The 23,883-nt window shown below is 37.5% G+C and overlaps 1 protein-coding gene across 1 annotated transcript; it reads right to left on the reverse strand.

Moving 5' to 3' along the window:
* Positions 1 to 1,029: 1,029 nt before the first annotated feature.
* SOD2 (superoxide dismutase 2) lies at positions 1,030 to 23,713 on the reverse strand. The gene is made up of 5 exons (XM_043963486.1): positions 23,555 to 23,713; positions 22,241 to 22,443; positions 11,794 to 11,910; positions 3,999 to 4,178; positions 1,030 to 1,649 (listed from the first exon to the last, which is right to left on the reverse strand). Exons 1-5 carry the CDS (start codon positions 23,590 to 23,592, stop codon positions 1,504 to 1,506), a joined length of 684 nt encoding a protein of 227 aa, XP_043819421.1. The 5' UTR covers positions 23,593 to 23,713; the 3' UTR covers positions 1,030 to 1,503.
* Positions 23,714 to 23,883: the final 170 nt, after the last annotated feature.

Here is a 23,883-nt window from a genome sequence, read left to right on the forward strand (position 1 = left end):
TTTATAGACTAAAATTTCAACCTCCCCACCACTTGCATTTGCTTTCTCCACAGATATTCAGTAAAACTGATAAAAACACAAAAACAAGAATATTACAGTTTTAAAGGGGGAAAAAAGGTTTTGTAGTTGTTTGATAGATTCTTTTATTACTAGTCAAAAAATGTCATTCCTGTAGAAAAAATAATGTCCGTCCAATAGACAGCTTTAAAAAAACTGATTTCTGGGGGCAGATATATGGTACATCGGATAAAGCACCAGCCCTGGATTCAAGAGGACCTGAGTTCAAATCTGACCTCAGACACTTGACACTTAAAAGCTGTGTGACCCTGGGCAAGTCACTTAACCCTCATTGCTCCACAAAAATAATAATAATAATAAACATTTTTATGATTTCCAAATTCTATCCCTCCCTCTCCTTCCCCCCTCCCTGAGGCAGTAAGCAGATATAGGTTATACATGTGGAAAAACCAAGGGCAATCCCAGCACAGAGGTGATGCATCCTACCTCTTTCCCTCATGGCAAAAGCAGGAGACTGTTGAGAGCTTCACTGAGAGTTTTGTGTGTGTTGTCAGACACAAATCTCTGTGTCTAATACCTTATCTTGTTACAAGAGAAGGTTCAGTCTAGGAGGGAGTGAAAATAATTGGTATAACCTGTCCAGGAGAATGGTATTCAAACCTTCATGTCAAGAAGACTTTTCTACAACAGAATTCTCGATGGTCCTTACTACATAAAAAAGTTGTCTTTAAAAATCATGTACAGGGGGCAGCTAGGTGGCGCAGTGGATAAAGCACCAGCCCTGGAGTCAGGAGGACCTGAGTTCAAATCTGGCCTCAGACACTTGACACTTACTAGCTGTGTGACCCTGGGCAAGTCACTTTAACCCTCATGGCCCCACAAAAACAAAACAAAACAAAAATCATGTACAAAAAAAATCAGTTTTTGAAGAACGTTTTTTAAGTATATTTTATTTCATTAAGCATTTCCCAATTACACGTAAAATTTTTAATGTTATTTTTTTACATTCTGAGTTTCAAATTCTCTCCCTCCCTCCCGTCCCGCCCCTTGCCCATTTTAGGTCACTTTCTTAACTGGATTTCACTGTTACATAATCAGGGTGAAGAACTGATTATATTATAGTTACTATGCCACAAGATTAAGGACCTCCCTGGAAATCATAAGAAGGGAAATATCTGGACTGTGCTTATCTGTGGTCGTTTTTTAATCATGACAACAGTCATGTTCATTAAGCATCTATGCTACCTGAAATATTCACAAGACCCACACTCAATCCCTAAAGTTATTATGCAAACAATTGCACAAAACCAAAAAGCTTTGAAAATAAGAAATCTTTCATGGCATTAAACAATCTGCTTAAATGCTCATATTTTAACAGGTAATATGAGAGTTCCGTAGAACAACTCATTAACAAATTACAGTGCCACACACTACAAAAATAGCTTCAACAAGAGCAAATGTTTAAACAGTGAGTATACCGCCGCTTTACTTTTTACAAGCCGAGTATCTTTCAGTTACATTATCCCAATTAATAACATTCCAGATTGCTTTTAGATAATCAGGTCTAACATTTTTATACTGAAGGTAATAAGCATGTTCCCACACATCAATTCCCAGTAAAGGAATAAGACCTATAGAAAGAGAAAAAAGTCAACATCAGTAAATGCAGAAAGTGTTTACTTCCAGATTTTTCCCTTTTGAGTCCCCAACTTCCCTACTTCATAAAAACTACACTTCAAACTATTTTTGCTAACGTTTCAGTTTCATATGCGAATGAAGGACCTGCCTACAAGTAAATCTGATCATTGTAAAAGCCCATTTAAACCTCTGGGCTATACTCACTCTTCAGCCTGAAGCCTCACCCCAATCCAGGGATTCACACATTGGGAGAACTCAGCCTGCAGCCTCTCCCTCTCATTGAATGGTTCCTCCCAGAACTGGAATTCAAGGAGCAATCCCAGGCAGGGCCTGTGAGGGAGTCTCATCCCTCTCTAGGCCAGATTCTAGACTACCTCTAGCAAGCCCTGCTAGAGGTTTTCTGCTCCCTGCTCCCTATCCAGCTTCCTTTTATGTGTTCCTCAATTAGAATGTAAGCTCCTTCGAGGCATAGGTGGCCTTTCTTTTTACTTGCATTTGTATTTACAGCACTTAGCACAGTACCTGGCACATGGTAAGCATTTATAGATGCCTGCAGATGGACCCCAGTGAGGACTGTGAAAATTGTGATGAATAATCAGAAAGTGTTCACTGGGAGGAAATCATTAAGTAGGACTTGTTTGCTGGTTCGTTTTTTTGTTTTTGTTTTTGTGGGGCAATGAGGGTTAAGTGACTTGCCCAGGGTCACATAGCTAGTAAGTGTCAAGTGTCTGAAGCTGGATTTGAACTCAGGCCCTCCTGAATCCAGGGCCAGTGCTTTATCCACTGTGCCACCTAGCTGCCCAAGTAGGACTTGTTTTTAACAATTGTAAAAAGCACACTATAAGCACTGACAAGACATCTTTGTAGGCAAATAGATAAAGTCCTCCAGGGGCTAATTACTACCTTCTCAGTTTTAATATAAGCATCTTTGAAGTTGTTAAACATGTATCAAGACAATGTGATAAGGCAAAGTGAGACCTGAACCTGGAGTCAAAAGACTGAGGTCTAAGAGTCAATACTGCTTATTATTAGACAGGCCAGCAAGTAACCTTTCTGAACCTCAATCATTCCATCTGTAAAATGGGAATCACAGTGTTTGCTTATGCCACCTCAACCAGCCTTGTAATGAAAATCAAAGGAAATGTACAAAACATCATTTAACCATAAAGCATTATGTGAACATAATCTATTATCAACATTATACACACAGACTTCTGTTTATAGGTTTGCTTTTAACAGAGGCTACACATCTGTAAAACAGATACTGAGCACTCAACAGCTGCACAGGAACTTTTATCTGCTCCCCAGGGCTAATTTCAGAGCAAACAAATCAAGTATGTTTCAGACATTAGTGGAAACTATTTATTAACAAAGGAAATGAAATGGGCCCAAGGAGGAAAAAACCAAACATTTCATAAAAATGTAGCTTAAAGTTAAGAAGGAGATTCATAGTATGTATACATTAGAAGTTTTATACAAGAACATACATACCACTAGGTTAGACCAATGGTCTATTCCTTCCAATACTAGCATCTGTAAGACTGCTACTATGCTCTATGATGAGAAGGATCTGTAATTGTCAGCATCTAAGGTATATGAAGGTTATGTGACTTTCCCAGAGTCACACTGCTAGTAAATGCAGAAACAAAATTTGAACCCAGGTCTTCCTGACTCCAAGTCAAATGCTTTATCCCCAATGTCACTGCCTCTTGTAATGTCGGTATCACTAATTTAATTATAGATGTAAACTAGCCAAAAGCCAGACAGGTAATGATTAAAAGGACTTGTGTTTCATTCTCACTGTTCTGAGATTACTCTAGAGCTTCAGTAATGATAATGACTTTTAAGATATGAAAATATATGCATAGACCAGGGCCATCTACCTGAACAGACATAGACAGGTGTGTGTGTCTGTTGTGTGCACATGTATATGTGCAAATGCATGTGTGTGTAAATATACAATAATGTTAGTAGCAGCTTGCATTTGTAACATGCTCTACAGATATCATCTCATTATGAAATAAAGGGCTTGGCAAATGAAATGCAAACATCTTTTTATGTACTAAGATCTAAGAAGTTGGTTCTATTGCCAGGTTTGCTCTATCTATAAATTGTACTTTTTTAAAAAATTATAGTCTAAGAGCTTTGAAACTTTTTTTTAATGTTTCAAAAAGGCTGGTCTTACTCAGAAATACTTTCCATATTACTCTAACAGACATTTTTCTGCATAGGGCTCCATAGCACATTACTGATATTCTTCCAAAGTATTTCTCTATTAATTTCTTGACAACCACCACCTCGTCTGACTGTAACGTTTAATCCATTTTCATCCAATCTCTAACCTGTTGTTCCTTGCAAAGGATCCTGATTAGAACAAGCAGCAATCTGCAGCCGTCCCTGCTCCTTACTGAAGCCGAGCCAACCCCAACCTGAACCTTGAACACCAACCGACACAGCTGTCAACTTCTCCTTAAATTTTTCAAAAGAACCAAAGTCACGTTTGATGGCTTCCAGCAATTCCCCTATTAGGAAAAAAATAAAATGGAATCACAACAAGCACCACTAATGTAATCAAATACAGAATCTTTTATTACATTACCCGAGATAGGACACGTCCCCTGACCCAGACCCACTGCAAACAGTACACTTGGGTAGCCTATTGTTAAGGGCTAAAATTCTAGCTAAACTGTCTAAAATATCTAATGAGTGGTCGCCAATAAATTATAAGCTTTAGCAAGAGTTAGACTTTTAAGCATTTATTAAGGAGAATAAGAATTTGGTAAAGAGAGAGAGAAAGGCCTAGATTCCTATCTATTAAAGGGAGAGCACATTTCTAGCTCCCTTCTCCGCCAGCGTCCTCAGGAAAGAGCCCCAGAGTCAGCGCCAGTCTCTTCCTTCCTCCTCCCACTAGTCCGCGTCACTTCCTCCCAAAGAAAAGACTCCTGGTCTTGCCCTCAAAGACCTTCGCTTCATGGGCAGAACTCTTCTACAGTAAGTATCCAGCAGGTGCCGTCATTCCAATCGTTACAGTCCCCCCTGTTGTTCCTCAAGAAACAAAATGTTTCCTTGATGGAACAGTAAAAACAATATAATAACTATTGCTAACTAATAATATGTGAACAACAATATAGAAAAGGAAGAGAGGAAAGTTTTGTCCAGAGGGGCGATTTTTTTTTTTGTCCTCATGAACCGACGCTTTGACATTAGTCTTGCAAAGGGAGGGCCTCTGCAGAGAATACATGTTACAGATGGTGTATATTATAACAGAAAGAGAAAAAAACAACAAAAACAACAAATCAAAACTGTTCATTTAAAGTCTCTGAAAGTCTTTTCTCAGATGTCCTCTAGGTGTAGTCGTGGAATGGAAGTCTTTTCAGGGGTTGATGTGTGGATGCTGGTAATCAGCCAGGAAATTTCCTACAAAATTGAGCTTAACACAACTTTAAAATAGCTTTGTCAATAATCAAATCAAACAATGAAAGTTTTCAAAAACATGTCTAAGGGAATTCAGAATCTTAGTTGTTACACATGAAACATATAATAAAACAAAAATTGAACCATTCTTTAAAATTATAATATTACTATTATATATTATATAATATTACTATAGTCCCCCCCTTATGGAGGGTAATTGAGAAGACAATTGCTGTGATATTAATTTTTCAAAATAATTTTTATCTTTGTTTCATCACTTTTTGCATCATCTGCCTAATCATCCTCATGCCATTATGAGAAATTTAAAAAATCTAATATAATTGGTAACAGGTGTCAAGGCCAAATTCAACACTGTATTTATCATGACACCTGAGATAATTATGGGGGTTACCATAAAAGAACAGAGAAATGATGGGATATGAGCATTCCCACACTTGAACAATATGTACTGCCCATACAGTATGCCAGGCTTAAAATAGGTGGATGGAATATATGTCCATGCCACCGAACATATTGGAGGAAACTGAGTCAGACTTAATCAGATGCATGGGATTGAGATGTCCATGGCATCAGGCATATAGGAGGGAGCATAGAAGCCAGGTGTAGAAGTGAGATGGGTGGGATGAATACTTCCAGCCATCTGTACAATATTGTGGGGAAAAATAAAATAAAATATTAAACCAAGAGAATCCAACCTCAACATTTGTCAAAAGCCGTTCCCTCGGCCATACCTTAACTTCGTGCATGTCTCCCCTCATGTAACAGTTCAATGTCTGCTCTTTGCATGTATTCCTCTTGTGATTGGATGGCATCTTGGCCAACTGGCATCTGATAACTCAGAATAAAGGCAATTAATGTCTTAAATGATAAGTTCCCATAATCCAAGTCTCATATGGATTTAAAAATTGAGGATAATAAATGATTGCAAAAAATGTGAATACATCTTGACTCAGAACACAATATATAATTATGCAACAATTTCAAATAATATCCCTTTTTTGCACTTAGTATACAATTACTTTTGTGAAAAATCAGAACATATTTAAATACAAGTTAAAGCACAACAGAATATCAAAGAAAACTTTTTTCTGAAAAAAGAAAACTTTTACAAATGTTCCCCTCTTTTTTTTTTTTTGGAATATGCTTATCAAAAATAATACTTCTAGAATCAATTTACACTTGCCATGGCAAACAATTTGCCAGGGAAATGCTTTAAAGAGTTTGATCAAATAATCAGTTGAGAAAAAATAACAAAAACAAACAACTCAGAATATGGGAGCACAATACTCCTAGAATTAACACTGTATTATGAAATCAAAACCATCTTGCAATTTTTTCAAAATTAGATAAATGAATAGAAGAAAATACACATGGAACAATAAAAGACAGTGAAATTCAAACTAAGGAAATCTAAATGAACATGAACTTAAAGAGTATTATAAAATATAAACTTGATCACATGACTAAAAAGCTTTTACAAATATTCTCCTTGTTTTAAAAACTAAGTATAAGACACAATCTCAAAAGCATGAAAATCTCTATGAAAATAAACCCATACCATTAATTTCAAAATGTATATATAATAGCATAGAAATCCTATGTAACCTCTGAACTGACATTATTACTCTGAGTGAATTCAGAACACTTTTGATTCCGATATCTAAAATCCCCAATACTCATATCAATACCTTGCTGCTTACTTCTACATTTCTGTAAAATATGTACCCTTCCATGGCAAAAGAAGCAGAGTCTTGAACTATGGTGATGATTGTCATTCTTATTCAGCTTAAGTTTTTCTTCTTTAACCCCTCTATATTGTCTGTCAGTCTTTTCACCATACAAATGCTTTATAAGATTACTAATTAAAGACAAAAGCAGGTTAGCAAAATTATGAACAAAACAAGCATATCTGGAATTTAAAGGGCTTTCTAAGGTTGTCTCAAAAGCACAGCCAGGATGGGGAAGGGCTGAGCCTGAAGCTGCAAATGCAGGTAGAAAAAGTTGAGCATGCGCATCAGATCTCTGGACTTCCCAGGCAGGGGAAGCTATGGGCTTGGCCATAGGAGGAGTAGAGGGTGGGGTCTGGAGAGGAGGGGAGGGACCAGCGCAATTTGAATCCGACTTGATTTTGAACTCAGGCCTGGATTCCTCTTTCCCCACTTTGCCTCCAGGTGCTAGGGGATTAAAAGCTTCTAGAGGGTGGGTCATTGCCTCCAGGCATGCAAAATTAGAGCAACAATTAGTGTTAGAATTGGGAAAAGCTGCAGGAATCTCTTCAGGTTTCTCTGAAAAAGCATGGTTGGGAGAGGGAGTGATATTTCCTTGTGTGAGTAAGTTGCTGGCTCTTTTAACAAAAATAAAAAGAAAAATAGAAAATCCACAAAAACAAAGCATTAACATGATCTTATCTCCCATTTGTCTGGTTAAACAGACTAAAATCAAAAATAGGATAATTAGGGAGTTTAAAAGGTCCATTTGAAAAAATTTAAAGGAAAACACAGCCAGTACACCAGTACTTAGCAGTTAAAGGGAGAGGGAGGGGAAATTTCTTACCCAACCAGAAGATCAGAAGAAGACTGGGGGTTAGCTTTCCTCTTCGTGGTCAGCCATCTGTTAAGGGCTAAAATTCTAGCTAAACTGTCTAAAATATCTAATGAGTGGTCGCCAATAAATTATAAGCTTTAGCAAGAGTTAGACTTTTAAGCATTTATTAAGGAGAATAAGAATTTGGTAAAGAGAGAGAGAAAGGCCTAGATTCCTATCTATTAAAGGGAGAGCACATTTCTAGCTCCCTTCTCCGCCAGCGTCCTCAGGAAAGAGCCCCAGAGTCAGCGCCAGTCTCTTCCTTCCTCCTCCCACTAGTCCGCGTCACTTCCTCCCAAAGAAAAGACTCCTGGTCTTGCCCTCAAAGACCTTCGCTTCATGGGCAGAACTCTTCTACAGTAAGTATCCAGCAGGTGCCGTCATTCCAATCGTTACACTATATTACCATTTGAAGTACTACACAGAAAGCAGCATTTAAAAGTAAAGTAATTAATGGCAGGTAGGTGCCAAAGTGCATAGAATGCCAGGCCTCAAGTCAGGAAGACTCATCTTAGTAAAGACCAGAAAGCCAGTCAGATCTTAAGACTGACACAAGGAGTTTTCTCACAATTGTACAACTTAAGCAACCCATGCTGAACGGCCCCATACTAAATGAACAGTTACTGTTTCCATGTTTCTTTGATTGTATACAACTCTGGGGTGTATGGGAAACCTCTTTTTCTGAATTCAGGAAACTGTACCTGTTTACTCTCCCCCTCCCAAGTTGGAAAATCCTTAATCTTTCCTCCAGTTAGAAATCAGATAACCTAATTTTGTATCCTGGTTAACTGTTTTCTTTTCATTGGTATTATTTGATTGTTTTTAATACATAAAAGTCTTTTTCTTAAAAAAAAAAAAAAATAAGGGGCAGCTAGGTGGCGCAGTGGATAGAGCACCGGCCCTGGAGTCAGGAGTACCTGAGTTCAAATCCGGCCTCAGACACTTAGCACTTACTAGCTGTGTGACCCTGGGCAAGTCACTTAACCCCAACTGCCTCACTAAAAAAAAAAAGTCTCTTTCTTCCTGTATTTGGGGTCCAGTATCAAAGCTGAAAAAGACAACTAGTCCCGATGTGTTGGGCAACTGGCATGCATTGTTAATAAACTGAAATGCTTGCAAGCTCAAACCTTTGTTTCTTCAGTCATTTTATCTTTCACCCACCATACAGGTGTTACACACAATCCATTTTTATTTGGCTCCAGAATGCCTTGTGCATTTCTGGACATAAATTTGCATGCGAATGTGCTCACTGTTCTGGTCAATCACAAGACTGAACAAAATAATGAGGATTAGCCAGTAAAATAAAAGCAATGAGATTCTCACTCATGGGAACTATGGGAAATAGGGACAATTTTGCAGCCAAGGAACTATTATTTATGCTCAAAGTTCAGGCTATTCCCCACCCTAAAAGAGAAGAAACAGGAGCTCAAAAACCAGCATTCTGCCTTCCAATTTTCAAGAAGAATAAAATGTGGGACAGCTAGATGGCGCAGTGGTTAAAGCATCGACCCTGGATTCAGGAGAACCTGAGTTCAAATTCGGCCTCCGACCCTTGACACTTACTAGCTGTGTGACCCTGGGCAAGTCACTTAACCCCCATTGCCTGCAAAAAAACAAAAAAACAAAAAAACAAGAAGAATAAAATGTTCCTTAAAAATAAAAATAAAAATAATTTTAAAAATTTCTTAAAATGAAGAGCTTCAATGTAAAAACAAAGAAAAGGTATCTGAAGAATCAAAGGCATATCCTGACCAACATCAGAAGAATGGATGGTAGGGTAAAAAAATGAAAAAGGGGATAAAAAGAATCACCAAACACTTATAACTAAATAACACATAAGAGGTTCTTCCCACCAAAGTAGAGGGGGACCCTTATGAGAAAGAAGCAGGTACTATTCTTCTGAAGGCAAGGTGTCAAAGCTCAACTAGAAATGGATGCCCTCTGCTGTATACTGACTCAGAAAACTACACATTAACACTATCTGTTTTACTGTATTTTTCTTTATTTTCTTAAATTTAAATTTTCCCAATTATATTTTAATCTGGTTCAGGATGCATTGGGGAGGGTAGTGGGGCCTTTGTTGAACACCTCTACTTTAAGGAAAGATTAAATAGAACTCTTAGTACCACAGGGGTAAGGACAGGGAATAAGGAGACTAAATATTTATTAAGCATCTACTATGTGCTAGGCACTATGCTAAGTTCTTTCAAATATTTTCTCACCATCAGGTGAGCTATCACTCAGTAAAAAAGTATGAGAAAAAGGGGACAGAAAGGTAACTGCAGCACTGTTTTGTCATTAACAAAAGAGAGGTCTCTTCCCTCCCGTGTCTTTCTTCAGTACCCATATCTAGAACCTAACATCTAAGGATCTAAGAACCTCCCAAAATCTGTCAAACATGACAAATATACACTTCTGGTGAATCATGTGGCAAAAAAATTACAGAATGAAGTATACCTAAGGATGTAGACATGAAGAGGAAAGGAAGTATCTCAGAAGCAGCTAAGCAGCACAAAGGATAGAACACTGGGAAATGGAATCAGGAAGACCTGAGTTCAAATCCAGCCTTACACACTTAATCAAGTCACTTAATCTCTGTTTGCCCCAGTTTCCTCAAATGTCAAATGGGGATAAGAGCAGCTACCTCACAGGATTGTTGTGAGGAGCAAGAGATAATATATGTAAAGTGCTTAGTATGACACCTAGCAAATAGTAGACAATAAATACTTGTTCCTTTTTTCCTTAAGGACAAAGATGGTATATTTATCTCTGCTGTAATCAAAAACTAGGGCTCCAGAAGATAAAAGCAAACTTGACAAGTAGTTAAGAAGATGATGTCTGATAGTGGGATTTAGATTTCTGAGCCACAGCTTTAATTGTAGTCACTGCAGTATGCATCCAGCAATGGAGTGCACCAACCAAGGACTGGTAAAAATACATTTGCTTGGAATCTTGCAAACAGAAAAGACCTTAAACTAAAAATGAAGGAAGAGAAAACAGCCTAGCTGGGTCTTCCAAGTTAGATACCACAGACAGTGGCTACAATTTAGAAAGAACAGTAGAGACAATCAGATATTCACAACTGACAAAATTAAATTAGCCAGCAATAAAAAATATGAACTCAAGTTGAATTTAATTAGAATCGACTAAAATAAGGCTTTGGAAAAGTATACCAAAAAAGATAGGGGTTTGTTTGTTTTTAATGAAGGCCAGGGGAAATGGGTACTAGAATTATAATTTAACTCTACTCATGAGAAAATCTAGAAACCCAAGGAAAGTAACATGGTGGGAAATAACTAAGTAAAGATCAATGTGGGCCATGGCAAAAGACTACATCTGTGTTGAACATCTTTTTTGAGTTCAAGGAGAAAATTAAGCATTTTAGCTTAAAGAATCTCCTACTGGTCCACAGGCTTATGAAGAATAACAGTAAAAAAGAAAGCTTATTATGTCAACAACAACCTATTATCAGTCTCAGTGAGTATAAAATGCTGAAATGATAAAGCAGCAACAAAAGCTGAAAAATTACATAGAAAAGAGATTAAAAGGTAGTTTACAAGTAAATAGGACATTTGTTATTTTATTCAAGTTAATACATGGAATTTATTTCATATATGATGATTCTAAAGTTTGACTGCTTTTATTGGTTACCTGAATTTAGAATTTTAAATATTAGAAAATCATCTTCAACAAATAAAACATTTTAAAACCCAGTTTAAAGGCAAGATTTGCTAACATAACTAACTTTTAAATAACTTTCCCCCCAAGTAATAAACTTTTAAATGTTCCCTTTCCATAAGCAAAGCATATTTTAAAGTAAACAAACTAGGAACAGTTTGACTGCCCTACACAGGGAAACAATAAAATGCTTTTTTTCCTTCAAAGGTAAACTGGTCTACATTACTACCTAAATTCATCAAATATTTAACCACCTAAAAGGACCTGCCTTTGTATCTTTGTTATTGTGGGAAAACATTTTTCTAAAGAATTGTTTTGTATTCCTAGAACAAAGTAACCACAAGAGTGACCATTAAAGATTACTGAAAATCTAATGTAACTTCTAACTAAAATAACCATTATTACTCTCGACTAAAATGTTATTATCATATAACTACAGACCTTTGGGTTCTCCTCCACCATTTGGGCTAAGGTTTGTCCAGAAAATAGTGTGATTGATATGACCACCACCATTGAACCGAAGTGCAGGCTGGAGAGCTACCTGAGCAGTAACATCACCTGAAAAGTAAAGCGCAAACAAAAATTAATTTCTTAAAACTCATATTCTGTGGCTCAGAATCCTCTATCTAGAAAGTAAAAGGACTGAACTAGATAATCTTTATTAGATTTACAATTCTAAAAATGCCATGATTCCATATTACATGTAAAGAATTTAGGGACACAAAGGAAAAAGTTTCCTCATGACACATACTTTGAATTCAATGGGTGGGGAGGGGAAGGAGTGGAGAGATAAAAATTGGAACCCAAAACTATAAACAATAATGTTTATTACTTTAAAAGAATAAAAAAAATTAAAATAAATTCCAAGTCTTCCAAAACACTTGCAATCTCCTCAATCATTAATTTCAATTTTAAAAAATATAAATAATAGAGGTCTTGCCTGTGACACATATTGACTATATAATGTTGGACAAGTCACTTAAACCTCTCATTTCTCCAGGCAACACTTAATCTAAGATGCTAAATTGCAGTACAGGTGCTGATCTGCATTTATCAAAGGGCTTTCCTCAACAAGAGTTTCCCACACCAATGAAATCACAGGCCCAGATTAAAACTCACATCATAGGCTGCTTTAAAAGGTATCCATACACCATAAAGTAGGGACAACCTCCTCCATAACCTCTAAGGGAATATATTACATGAAGCACAATACAATAATTGATGGTTATAGTGAGCCAGGTGCATCTGAACAGGTCGAATTATGTTGTTTTTATCCTGCTTAAAAAGGGCAAGAGATTATGTAACTTCTTTCAAAATAAAACTAGTTTTGATACTTTAAATTATTTTGTTTAAAATTGTTTTATAGAATAATTTTATTTATTGTATATTTTATTTCCTTGATGATTCTGGGATAAATAAGTTTATTGTTCAAGTGAAGTAAGAAAGACCTTATGCCAAAATGAAAATAAGCATCATGGTCTTTGGGTTGTTTTTTTAATGTCAACATTCTGTGATTAAGGATAGAATTACACTGTGGTATCTAAATAGCTCATTATTTAGAAAAATGTATTAAGCTGAACCATTGTGTAGAATAAAAGTAATATTCTAGAGGATACTAACCAAATAAAATAAAAGGTTCTATGAAAAATAGAAATGGTCCATATACATCAAAATATTTATGGCAGCACATCGTGTAGGAGCAAAAAACTGGGAAAAAAGTAGGTGTTCACTAAGGAATCACCAAACAATAATTGTAATAATACATTACAGCTCTGTTAAGAAACAAGGAATATGAAGAAATCAAAGAAGCACGGAAGGACTTACAGGAACCAATGCAAAGAAAAGTAAACAAAACCAGAAAAAAACATTCACAAAGGGGGAAATCGACAATTAAATGCTGTATAATTATAATGACCAAGGTTGGCCCCAGAAAAGAGTTGAGAAACTGCACCTCCCTCTCATTATTACAGAGGTAGGGGATTATGTACAATATTGCATCACTGACATGGTCAGTAATAGTTTTGCTGACCTATTTTTCCCTCTTTTATTTTTTAATCTTTGTTAAAGGAATATATAAAAATAAAAGGCAGCAACTGATAGGAAAAAAACATTTTTGTAAAAAAGATGCATTTTATTAAAAAAAAACTCAACTAGAGCAATTTGGAATTATACCCAAAGGGCAATAAAGCTGTGCATACCCTTTGACCCAGCAATCCCACTTTTAGGTCTTTTGCCCAAAGAAATCATGGAAGGGGGAAAGGGACCCACATGTACAAAAATATTTATAGCTGCTCTTTACGTGGTAGCAAGGAATTGGAAGTTGAGGGGGTGCCCATCAATTGGGGAATGGCTGGACAAGTTGTGGTATATGAATACAATGGAATACTATTGTGCTGTAAGAAATGATGAGCAGGAAGAGTTCAGAGAAACCTGGAGGGTCTTACGTGAGCTGATGATGAGTGAGATGAGCAGAACCAGAAGAACATTGTACACAGTATCATCAACATTGAGTGTTGACCTACTGTGATGGACTATATTCTTCTCACCAATGCAATGGTACAGAAGAGTTCCATCCTCTCCATGATAGAAGAGGATCTCCAAATCCAGGAAAAAAAAAAAAGAAAGAAAGAACTGTGGAGTATAGATGCTGATTGAACCATATTATTTCTTTTGTTGTGGGTGCTGTTGTTTTTTTCTATTTTGAGGTTTTGCATCACTGCTCTGATTCTTTCTCTTGTAACAGGATTAATGCAGAAATAGGATTAATGTTATTATGTGTATATATATATGTGTGTGTGTATATATCTATATCTATATGTATATGTATAGAGATATATAGATATAACCTATATCAGATTACCTGCTGTCTAGGGGAGGGGGGAGAAAAATCTGAAATTGTAAAGCTTGTATAAACAAAAGTTGAGAACTATCTTTACATGTAACGGAAAAAATAAAATACCTCATACATAAAAAAAAAAACTCAAGTAAATGAAAGTACAAAAAACAAGCTTTCCCATAATCAAGCCTGACTTAAAAGCCAAAATCCTCCTTCCTGCTACAAGTCCTGCCAAAACCAGCCATTTGTCAGACTGTTTATTTGCTTAAGCATTACTAATAACTCCTCAACAAATATTTTTGACTACATATTCTGCATATGGCACTGTACTAAGTAAATACTGTAAGGGATACAAATATTAGACGGGTGCTTCTTGCGGATACAGACCTAAGGACCCATCGTTATAATAGTACTTGGAGATTCTGTTTTGAGAATTCCCTCCAGTCCACATAGGCAGATCAGTAATTCATTTGTCAAGTTTTCTGGAATACTAAGAGGCTAAGTGACTTAAGCTTAACCAAGGTCATGCAAGAGTTCGAACTCAGGTGTTCCAGGCTCCAAGACAGCCCTATTCACTTTGCCACACTGCTTATATTTTTTTTTTACATAGAGATGGAAGTTATTTTAGGAGTGTAAGAAAAGAGGTGCTTACAATACTCTGATAATTTCCATTATATTTCTACCTAAAATATGAGAGGATAGGATCATAAATTGAGAGCTAGAAGAAATCTCAGAGACTAACTTCTCATCTCATAAATGAAGAAAGTGATGGGCTGTGGAAGTTGTAACTTGCCCAAAATTACACAGGCATTAAAGAGGCAGAGCCAGAATTCAAACCCATGTCTTTTTACTCCAAAGCAAGGAACACCCTTTAAAAAAAATAAACAAACATTTTTATTTATAGTTTGGGGTTCCAATTTTTATCCCTCCTTCACTCCCTCCCCCCTGAGGTGGTAAGCAAGTAGATATAGGTTATACATGTAGTTATGTAAAACATTACGTTAGTCATTTTGTACAAGAAAACTTGAATAAAAGAAAAAAAATCAATGTGAAAATAGCATGCTTTGGTTTGTGTTCAATCAATATTAGTTCTTTCTTTGGAGGTAGAGAGTATGCTTCATTAGTCCTCTGGGATTGCTTTGTATCATTGTATGGCTGAGAATAGTTAAGTCTTTCACAGTTCTTCCTTTATCAAACAATACTACTGTCTCTGTGCACAATGTTCTCCTGGTTCGGATCACTTCACTATACATTAGTTCATACAAGTCTTTCCAGGCCTTTCTGAAATCATCCTGCTTGTCATTATGTGCTATATTATTTGTTTTTTTTGTTTGTTTTTTGGTTTTTGGTTTTTTTTGCGGGGCAATGGGGGTTAAGTAACTTGCCCAGGGTCACACAGCTAGTAAGTGTTAAGTGTCTGAGGCCGCATTTGAACTCAGGTCCTCCTGAATCCAGGGCCGGTGCTTTAATCACTGCGCCATCTAGCTGCCCCATATGTGCTATATTATTATATTATGTGCTATAGCACAATAATATTCCATCACCACCATATACCACAGCTTGTTTAGCCATTCCCCAATTGATGGGCATTCCTTTGATTTCCAATTCTTAGCCACCACAAAAAGAGCTGCTATAAATATTTCTGTACAGATTTTTTTCTCTTTTTGGAGATGTCTTTGAGATATAAACCTAACAGTGGTATTTCTGGATCAAAGGATATGCACAGTAATATAACCCTTTGGGCATAGTTTCAAATTGCTCTCCAGAAAGGTTAGATCATTTCACAACTCCACCAACAGTGGATTAGCATCCCAGCTTTCCCACATCCCCTCCAACATCCAATATTTTGCTTTTTTGTTATATCAGCCACTCTGATAGGTATGAGGTGATAGAGTTGTTTTAATTTGTATTTCTCTGATGTATAGTGATCTAGAGAATTGTTTCATGATTATAGATAGCTTTGATTTCTTTGCCTGAGAACTGCCTGTTCATATCCTTTGACCATTTATCAATTAGGGAATGACTTGTATTTTTATAAATTTGACTCAGTTCTCTATATATTTGAAAAATGAGGCCTTTATCAGAGATACTTCTTGCAAAAATTCCCAGTTTTCTGCTTCCCTTGTAATCTTGGTTACATTAGTTTTGTTTGTGCAAGACTTTTTAATTTTATATAATCAAAATGATCTTTTACATTTTGTATTGCTCTATCTTCTGTGGTCCTAAATCCTTCCTCAATCCATAAATCTGACAGATAAACTATTCCATGCTTTTTTTTTGGGGGGGGGGGGAGGTGTTAGGCAATTGGCGTTAAGTTACTTGCCTAGGGTCACACAGCTAGAAAGCATTAAGTGTCTGAGGTCGGATTTGAACTCAGGTTCTCCTGAATCCAGGGCTGGTGCTCTATCCACTGTGACACCTAGCTGCCCCTCCATGCTCTCTTAATCTGTTTATGGTATCACTCTTTTTTTTTTTTTTATTAAGGCAATTGGGGTTAAGTGACTTGCCCAGGGTCACACAGCTAGTAAGTGTTAAGTGTCTGAGGCCTGATTTGAACTCAGGTACTCCTGAATCGAGGGCCAGTGCTCTATCCACTGCGCCATCTAGCTGCCCCTATGGTATCACTCTTTTTTTTGTTTGTTTGTTTTGGGTTTTTTTTTGTTTTTGTGGGGCAGTGGGGGTTAAGTGACTTGCCCAGGGTCACACAGCCAGTAAGTGTCAAGTGTCTGAGGCCGGATTTGAACTCAGGTATTCCTGAATCCAGGGCCGGTGTTTATCCACTGTGCCACCTAGCCGCCCCCTATGGTATCACTTTTTTTTTTTTTTGCTGGGCAGTGAGGGTTAAGTGACTTGCCCAGGGTCACACAGCTAGTAAGTGTCAAGTGTCTGAGGCCAGATTTGAACTCAGGTACTCCTGAATCCAGGGCAGGTGCTCTATCCACTGCGCCACCTAGCTGCCCCCTATGGTATCACTCTTAATGTGTAAATCATGTACCTATTTTGACCTTATTTTAGTATAAAGTGTGAAATGTTTCTGCCATACTGTTTTCCAGTTTTCCCAGCAGTTTTTGTCAAATAACGAGTTTTTCTTTCAAAAGCTTGGATCTTTGCGTTTATTATATACTAGATTACTATAGTTATTTACTATAATGTAATTTATACCTCTCCTATTCCACTGACACACCTCTCTTTCTTAGCCAGTACCACATTGTTTTCATTATCACCACTTTATAATACAGTTTGAGATGTGGTACTGCTAGACCACCTTCTTTCATTATTTTTTCATTGATTCCCTTGATATCCTTGAGCTTTTGTTCTTCCAGATGAATTGTTATTTTATCCAGATCTATAAAATTTTTTTTGATAGTCTGGTTGGTATAGCACTAAATAAATAAACTTAGGTAGGATTGTCATTTTGATTATATTCCCTTGGCCTACCCATGAGCAATTAGTATTTTTCCAATTGTTTAAATCTGACTTTATTTGTGTGAAAAGTGTTTTATAGTCCTGGTCATATAATTCCTGAATTTGTCTTGGCAGATAGACTCCCAAGTATTTTATATCATCCAGTTATTGTAAATGGAATTTCTCTTTCTGTTATTGCTGGACTTTGTTGGTAACATACAGAAATGCTGATTTATCTGGATTTATTTTTTATCCAGTAACTTTGCTAAAGTGTGTGATAAAATAATGGGATCTGGCAGACGCCCAGGGGTCCCACCTGAAGACTGATTTGGAATTGACTGAATTGGGTGAGACTGAGAAACTGAGAACTTACTTAAGAATGATTAAATCAAGACTACACGTGGCCGACCCCAGTAGGGTGTTGTTCTCAGAGGCTGTGGACTATGCCATCAACAGGAGACTACTCTTAACCAATCAGTTTGAAAGACCTCCCTTTTTGGGGAGGGAGACAGAAAGTAGGAAGCTGAGGCTGGCTCCCTGGATCTCCCTCTTTTCGTCTAGGATCTTGGCATGGTGGCAGCAGGGGCAGAACAGAGTAGAAAGATCTAGCCCACGTGTTCTCTATAGAAGCGTGTGTAGCTAAATAAAGGTGGCTTTCTCAACTTCTCTCTCTTCATTAACTTTTTTTTTTGGTGAGGCAATGGGGGTTAAGTGACTTTCCCAGGGTCACACAGCTAGTAGGTGTTAAGTGTCTGAGGCCGGATTTGAACTCAGGTCCTCCTGAATCCAGGGCTGGTGCTCTATCCACTGCGCCACCTAGCTGCCCCTCTTCATTAACTTCTAATATGCTTTAATAAATCCTTAAAAGCCTAAACTCTTGCTGAATTTATCAGTAAATCTTAGCCAGTTTCCCCCCCAAAATTTGGGGGGGGGGGCAGTTAGGACCCACATTAGATTTTTTTGGGTTTTTTTTTGTGAGGCAATTGGGATTAAGTGACTTTCCCAGGGTCACACAGCTCGTAGGTGTCAAGTGTCTGAGGCCACATTTGAACTCAAGTCCTCTTGACTCCAGGGCCAGTGCTCTATGCACTGTACCACCTAGCTGCCCCCCACATTAGATTTTAAACAACACAAGTGGTTAGTAATTTCAAGTAAATTTTTAGTTGATTCTCTAGTATTTTCTAAGTATAACATATCATCTACAAAGAGTGATAGTTTTGTTTCCTCATTACCTTTTCTTTTTTTTAGTGAGGCAGTTGGGGTTAAGTGACTTGCCCAGGGTCACACAGCTAGTAAGTGTTAAGTGTCTAAGGCCGGATTTGAACTCAGGTACTCCTGAGTCCAGGGCCGGTGCTCTATCTACTGCGCCATCTAGCTGCCCCCTCATTACCTTTTCTAATTCTTTCAATTTCTTTTTCTTCTCTTATTGCTATAGTTAACATTTATTGTACAATATTAAATAAGAGGTGATAATGGGCATCCTCGCTTCACCCCTGCTTCTATTGGGAAGGCTTCTAGCTTATCCCCATTACAGATAATGCTTGCTAATAGTTTTAGATAAATATCACTTATTTTAAGGTAAGCTCCATTTATTCCTATGCTTTCTCATGTTTTAACAATGGGTGCTGTATTTTGTTAAAGGCCTTTTCTGCAACTATTGAAATAATCATATGATTTCTGTTGTTTTTGTTATTAATATGGCCAATTATGCTGATAATTTTCCTAATATTGAACCAACCCTACATTCCATATATAAACCCCACCTAGTCATAGTGTATGATCCTTGTGATGTATTGCTGTAATCTTTTTGGTAGTATTTTACTTAAAATTTTTGCATCAATATTCATTAGGGAGATCAATTTATAATTTTCTTTCCATTTTGGCTCTTCCTGGCTTGGGTATCAGCATCATATTTGTCTCATAAAAGGAACTTGGTAGGACTTCACTTATTATTTTCTCAAATAATTTCTATAGTATTGGGATTAATTGTTCTTTAAATGTTTGGTAGAATTCACTTGTGAATCCAGCTGGTCCTGGGGATTTTTTCTTAGGAAGTTCATTGATAGCTTGTTCAATTTCTTTTTCTAAAATTGCGTTAAGTATTTTACTTCTTTTTCTGTTGCTCTGGGTAATTTATATTTTATTAGATATTCATCCATTTCATTTAGATTGTCAAATCTATTGGCATATGATTGGGCAAAACAGTTCCTAATAGTCATAATTTTCTCTTCACTGATGGCGAGTTCACCCCTCATTTTTTTTTTTGTTTGTTTGGTTTTTGGTAAAGCACAATTGGTGTTAAGTGACTTGCCCAGGGTCACACAACTAGTAAGTGTCAAGTGTCTGAGGCCGGATTTGAACTCAGGTACTCCTGAATCCAGGGCCGGTGCTTTATCCACTGCGCCCCACCTAGCTGCCCCTACCCCTCTCATTTTTGTTACTAGTAATTTGGTTTTCTTCTTTCCTTTTTTTGATCAAATTAACCAATGGTTTTATCTATTTTATTAGGGTTTTTTTTTAATAAAGCCTACTTCTCGTTTTTTTTATTTATTCAATGGTTTTCTTAGGAGCACCTTTTCAAACATACCACAAGAAGAATGCACTAAGGGTGACTTAAAGGATCATAGATCTAGAACTGAAAGGATCTTCAAGGGTCATCTAAGGTCATCTAGTCAAGTCTCCTCATTTTATTATAAAAAAATAGAGAAAACTAAGGCCCAGAAACTAAATGGCTTAAACACTTTTAAAAAGTTATATTCCGGTAATCCTGGTTATAAAGCAAGTCTCATTTTTCCAATGATTTGCATTACTAAATTCAAAAACAACCTTTTTTCCCCAAAGAGAACATCAACAGGTAAAGTTTTTTAAAACTGTGCAGAGCATTAAGATGAAAGCCAAATACACTAGTGCTAGAAATGCTTTTGCAGCCCATTGGCAATTGTGGGATCGATCCCCTTCCACTTGTATCAGCTCTTCCCTAAAACAGTTCTCCCCATAACCTGAGAAGGCTCTCCAGTTTCTTTTTTTTTTCCCTTTTTGTGGGGCAATGAGGGTTTAGTGACTTGCCCAGGGTCACACAGCTAGTAAGTGTCAAATGTCTGAGGCTGGATTTGAACTCAGGTCCTCCTGAATCCAGGGCTGGTGCTTTATTCAAGTCACTCTTTACAGAGAATTTACACTATTAGAGTTAGTTTCAATACCACACTTCGCCAGCAGGTGCCAGCAGCTAACAAGATAAAAATTCAGCCTTGGAAAAAAGCTCCACATGTTAGGATTTAAGTTTAGCAAAAATGTGAACTAAACAAATTTGGTAAACTTGAAATTCTTATGTAAATGTGATATCTGAATTCTTAAACCACATGTTTTATCAAACTAAGTAAAATCTGGCAAAATATGATAACATATATCATTGATTAATGTAGAGAGTAAAGAACATTTTACTACTTTGAACAGAAATCTACTATAGATATTAAGGGTAATTGTTCAAGAATTACAAATTTTTGTCTAAATTAAATAAAAAGACCCCTGAGTTTTCTAGTTACTAATGTCAACTAAGTTTGTCCACTTCAATACACAATAGATATATGCAGCATGAATTTTAATCTCTAGTTCTAACTTTTAGTTATTTTAGTTAATTTTAGTAAATTTAAATTTAAAATTAAAGTTTAGTAATTTTAGTTAATTTTAGTAAAGTTAGCCCAGCAGTACAAAGTTTGAAGGTAACTGAACTGATCCTCAGATTCTACTCTTATGATCACAAATGCATTAGGAGATAACTAGCCACCACTTCTCCCTACAAAAGAGGAATTTAAAATGTCTCCTTTTCCCGACACCAGAAATTTATGATTACATTTGAAACTTTCTAACATATCCCTGGAGTACTAGAATCCCTCTGTCTAGTATCCTCAGAAATTAATTTCTGATTAAGAACCTTCAACTCATGATAGAAAAGAGTCCTCTTTAGGAAACAGAAATAGATTATTTTGGAGAGGAATTCGTGTGGGCCAGCTGAATTTCTGTATAAAGACCAGGGACACTTCTACTCATGTCTGTCTAAACTAGATAAATGGAATAGCACCTCAGAATTCTAGCCACACTGAAGCTGGAGTATGACAAAGTAAGTCATGATTCTTAAATGCTAACATGAATAAAAACCAGAGTTTCTCTTTATTAGACCCTGATTGTTATGCACACAGGCAGTATGTAGTGAAAATGTTCTAAGAAAAAGCATGCTTATTTTTTTTTTTTTTGCGGGGCAATGAGGGTTAAGTGACTTGCCCAGGGTCATACAGCTAGTAAGTGTCAAGTGTCTAAGGCCGGATTTGAACTCAGGTACTCCTGAATCCAGGGCCGGTGCTTTATCCACTGCGCCACCTAGCCGCCCCAGCATGCTTAATTTAATTCAGGTCCTAAGTCAATTCTAAATAAGAGTAGATTCACAAACTCGAGCTTAAATTTGTCTGGACTTGGTGGTTTATATCAAGCTAAAGTCCTCTTCTAGAACTATTATTAGAAAAAAGGTTTTCACAACTGTATAATCACTTAAAGAATAAAGTGAGCATTTTTAATAGGTCACTAAGTGTTTCCACTTCAGCATTTACCATTTAGTCAGTTTCTCAATCTAATGTTAATTACAGCTTCACATACCCTTTGCCAGGGCCTCTTTATATTTCTCTTCTGTAGCATTCAAGTTATTCACATAAGTGGCATGATGTTTGCTGTGGTGCAACTGCATGATCTGTGCATTAATGTGAGGCTCCAATGCACCATAATCATAAGGCAAGTCAGGGAGGCTGTGCTTTTGCCTGGAGCCCAAACATCCCAAGGCCGGTACTAACTTACTGGTTCTCCTGCAAAGATATTAAAAAAAAAGTCACTACATTAAATAAATAAAATTACCCATTAACTGTGATGTTTGTCCACATAGCTATAAAGGAGATGGAAGTTAACCAATATATCTAGTTTCCTTTAATCTTAGAGAAAGGATAAGTAATTTTACACATTTCATTGTTCATTTCTTGTTCACATTGGCTTCAGAATCAAGAATATCATTTTCCAGGAAACAAATCTGGCTATTCTTACAGTAAAATTTTGTCTTTTGACTTTTTTTTTTTTTTGGTATCCTCAGTGCTTAGCCCAGCGCCTGGCTCATAGTAGGCGCCAAATAAACGTGGATTGGTTGAACCATCTAGCATCTCTCACCTGCCACGGATTAGAATCATAAATTAAGACATTTAAGAACCATAAATTAACATATTTAAAACGGCACGAGGAAAATTTGCAATAGGTTTGGTCCGACCAGTAACAAGTCCGTTTTTATCTCTTCTTATCTTCTGGCTGCAAATCTAGAGGAAGGAAAAAGTTAGTGCCAAGTAACATAACTCTAAGAGTAAAGGCGAAGGTTATCTTCAAAAACCACTCTCATTCTGCAAACCAGGTGGCCTTTAAAAAGCTCCAGACTGGAGGTCAGGGGGAGGGAGGGAAGCTGAAAGGAGAGGGAGGAGGAAGAAGAGGGAGGGGGGAAGGGAAAAGAAGGGGGAGGGAGGGAGAAGAACAGGGAGGAAGGGAGAGAGATTTGCCACAATATTTTGTCAAATCAGCAGCATTTATTAAGCACCTACTATGTGCGAGGGCGTGTGCTAAGCAATGAGGACACAAATATAAACAGACGGACCCTGCCCTCAAGAAGCTTACATTCTAACTATGGCAGAAAACACAAAAATCGGGGTAAAGGATAGTCGCCCAGCTCTGACCAGGTTAGCAGCAGGGAAAGCACCGCTCCCGCAGCAGCGCCCCCCTCCCCCAGCCCCACTTTCGATCTGGGCTCGCTGCTTGCCTCCGAGCCCGGCTCCGAGCGTGCCCTTGGGCCATCGGTGACCCTGTCCCTAGCAGCTTGGCACGATAAGAGGGGGGCCAACAGGAGCCTCGGGCCGCGGCCCCAGACCTTGGATGCCCCCTCACCTGCACATCACTCTGCACAACATGGTCGCCATGGCCATCGTAGTAGCAGCCAGTTCAGACCCGCCGCTAATTCACCCGAGCACCAAACACCAACTAGAGCAAAGGAGCCAAGGAGCTTCAGAGATCACAACACCAAGGACGGCGGCTTCCTCCCCTTCCGGTACCGCCCCTTTCCCTCCCCCAACCCCTCCCTGCCCGGTGCGTGCCGCTACCAACTCTGGGGTGGGGGGGGGAAACCTACTCATCGCTCTCCTGGAGTCTGGGAATCTAGACACGTATCCATTCCCTAATGCTAGGGAACAAAAAAATAAAGAAAATTCTGGATGAGT

The sequence above is a fragment of the Dromiciops gliroides genome, chromosome 4, assembly GCF_019393635.1.
Source record: "Dromiciops gliroides isolate mDroGli1 chromosome 4, mDroGli1.pri, whole genome shotgun sequence".
NCBI classification, from domain to species: domain Eukaryota; kingdom Metazoa; phylum Chordata; class Mammalia; order Microbiotheria; family Microbiotheriidae; genus Dromiciops; species Dromiciops gliroides.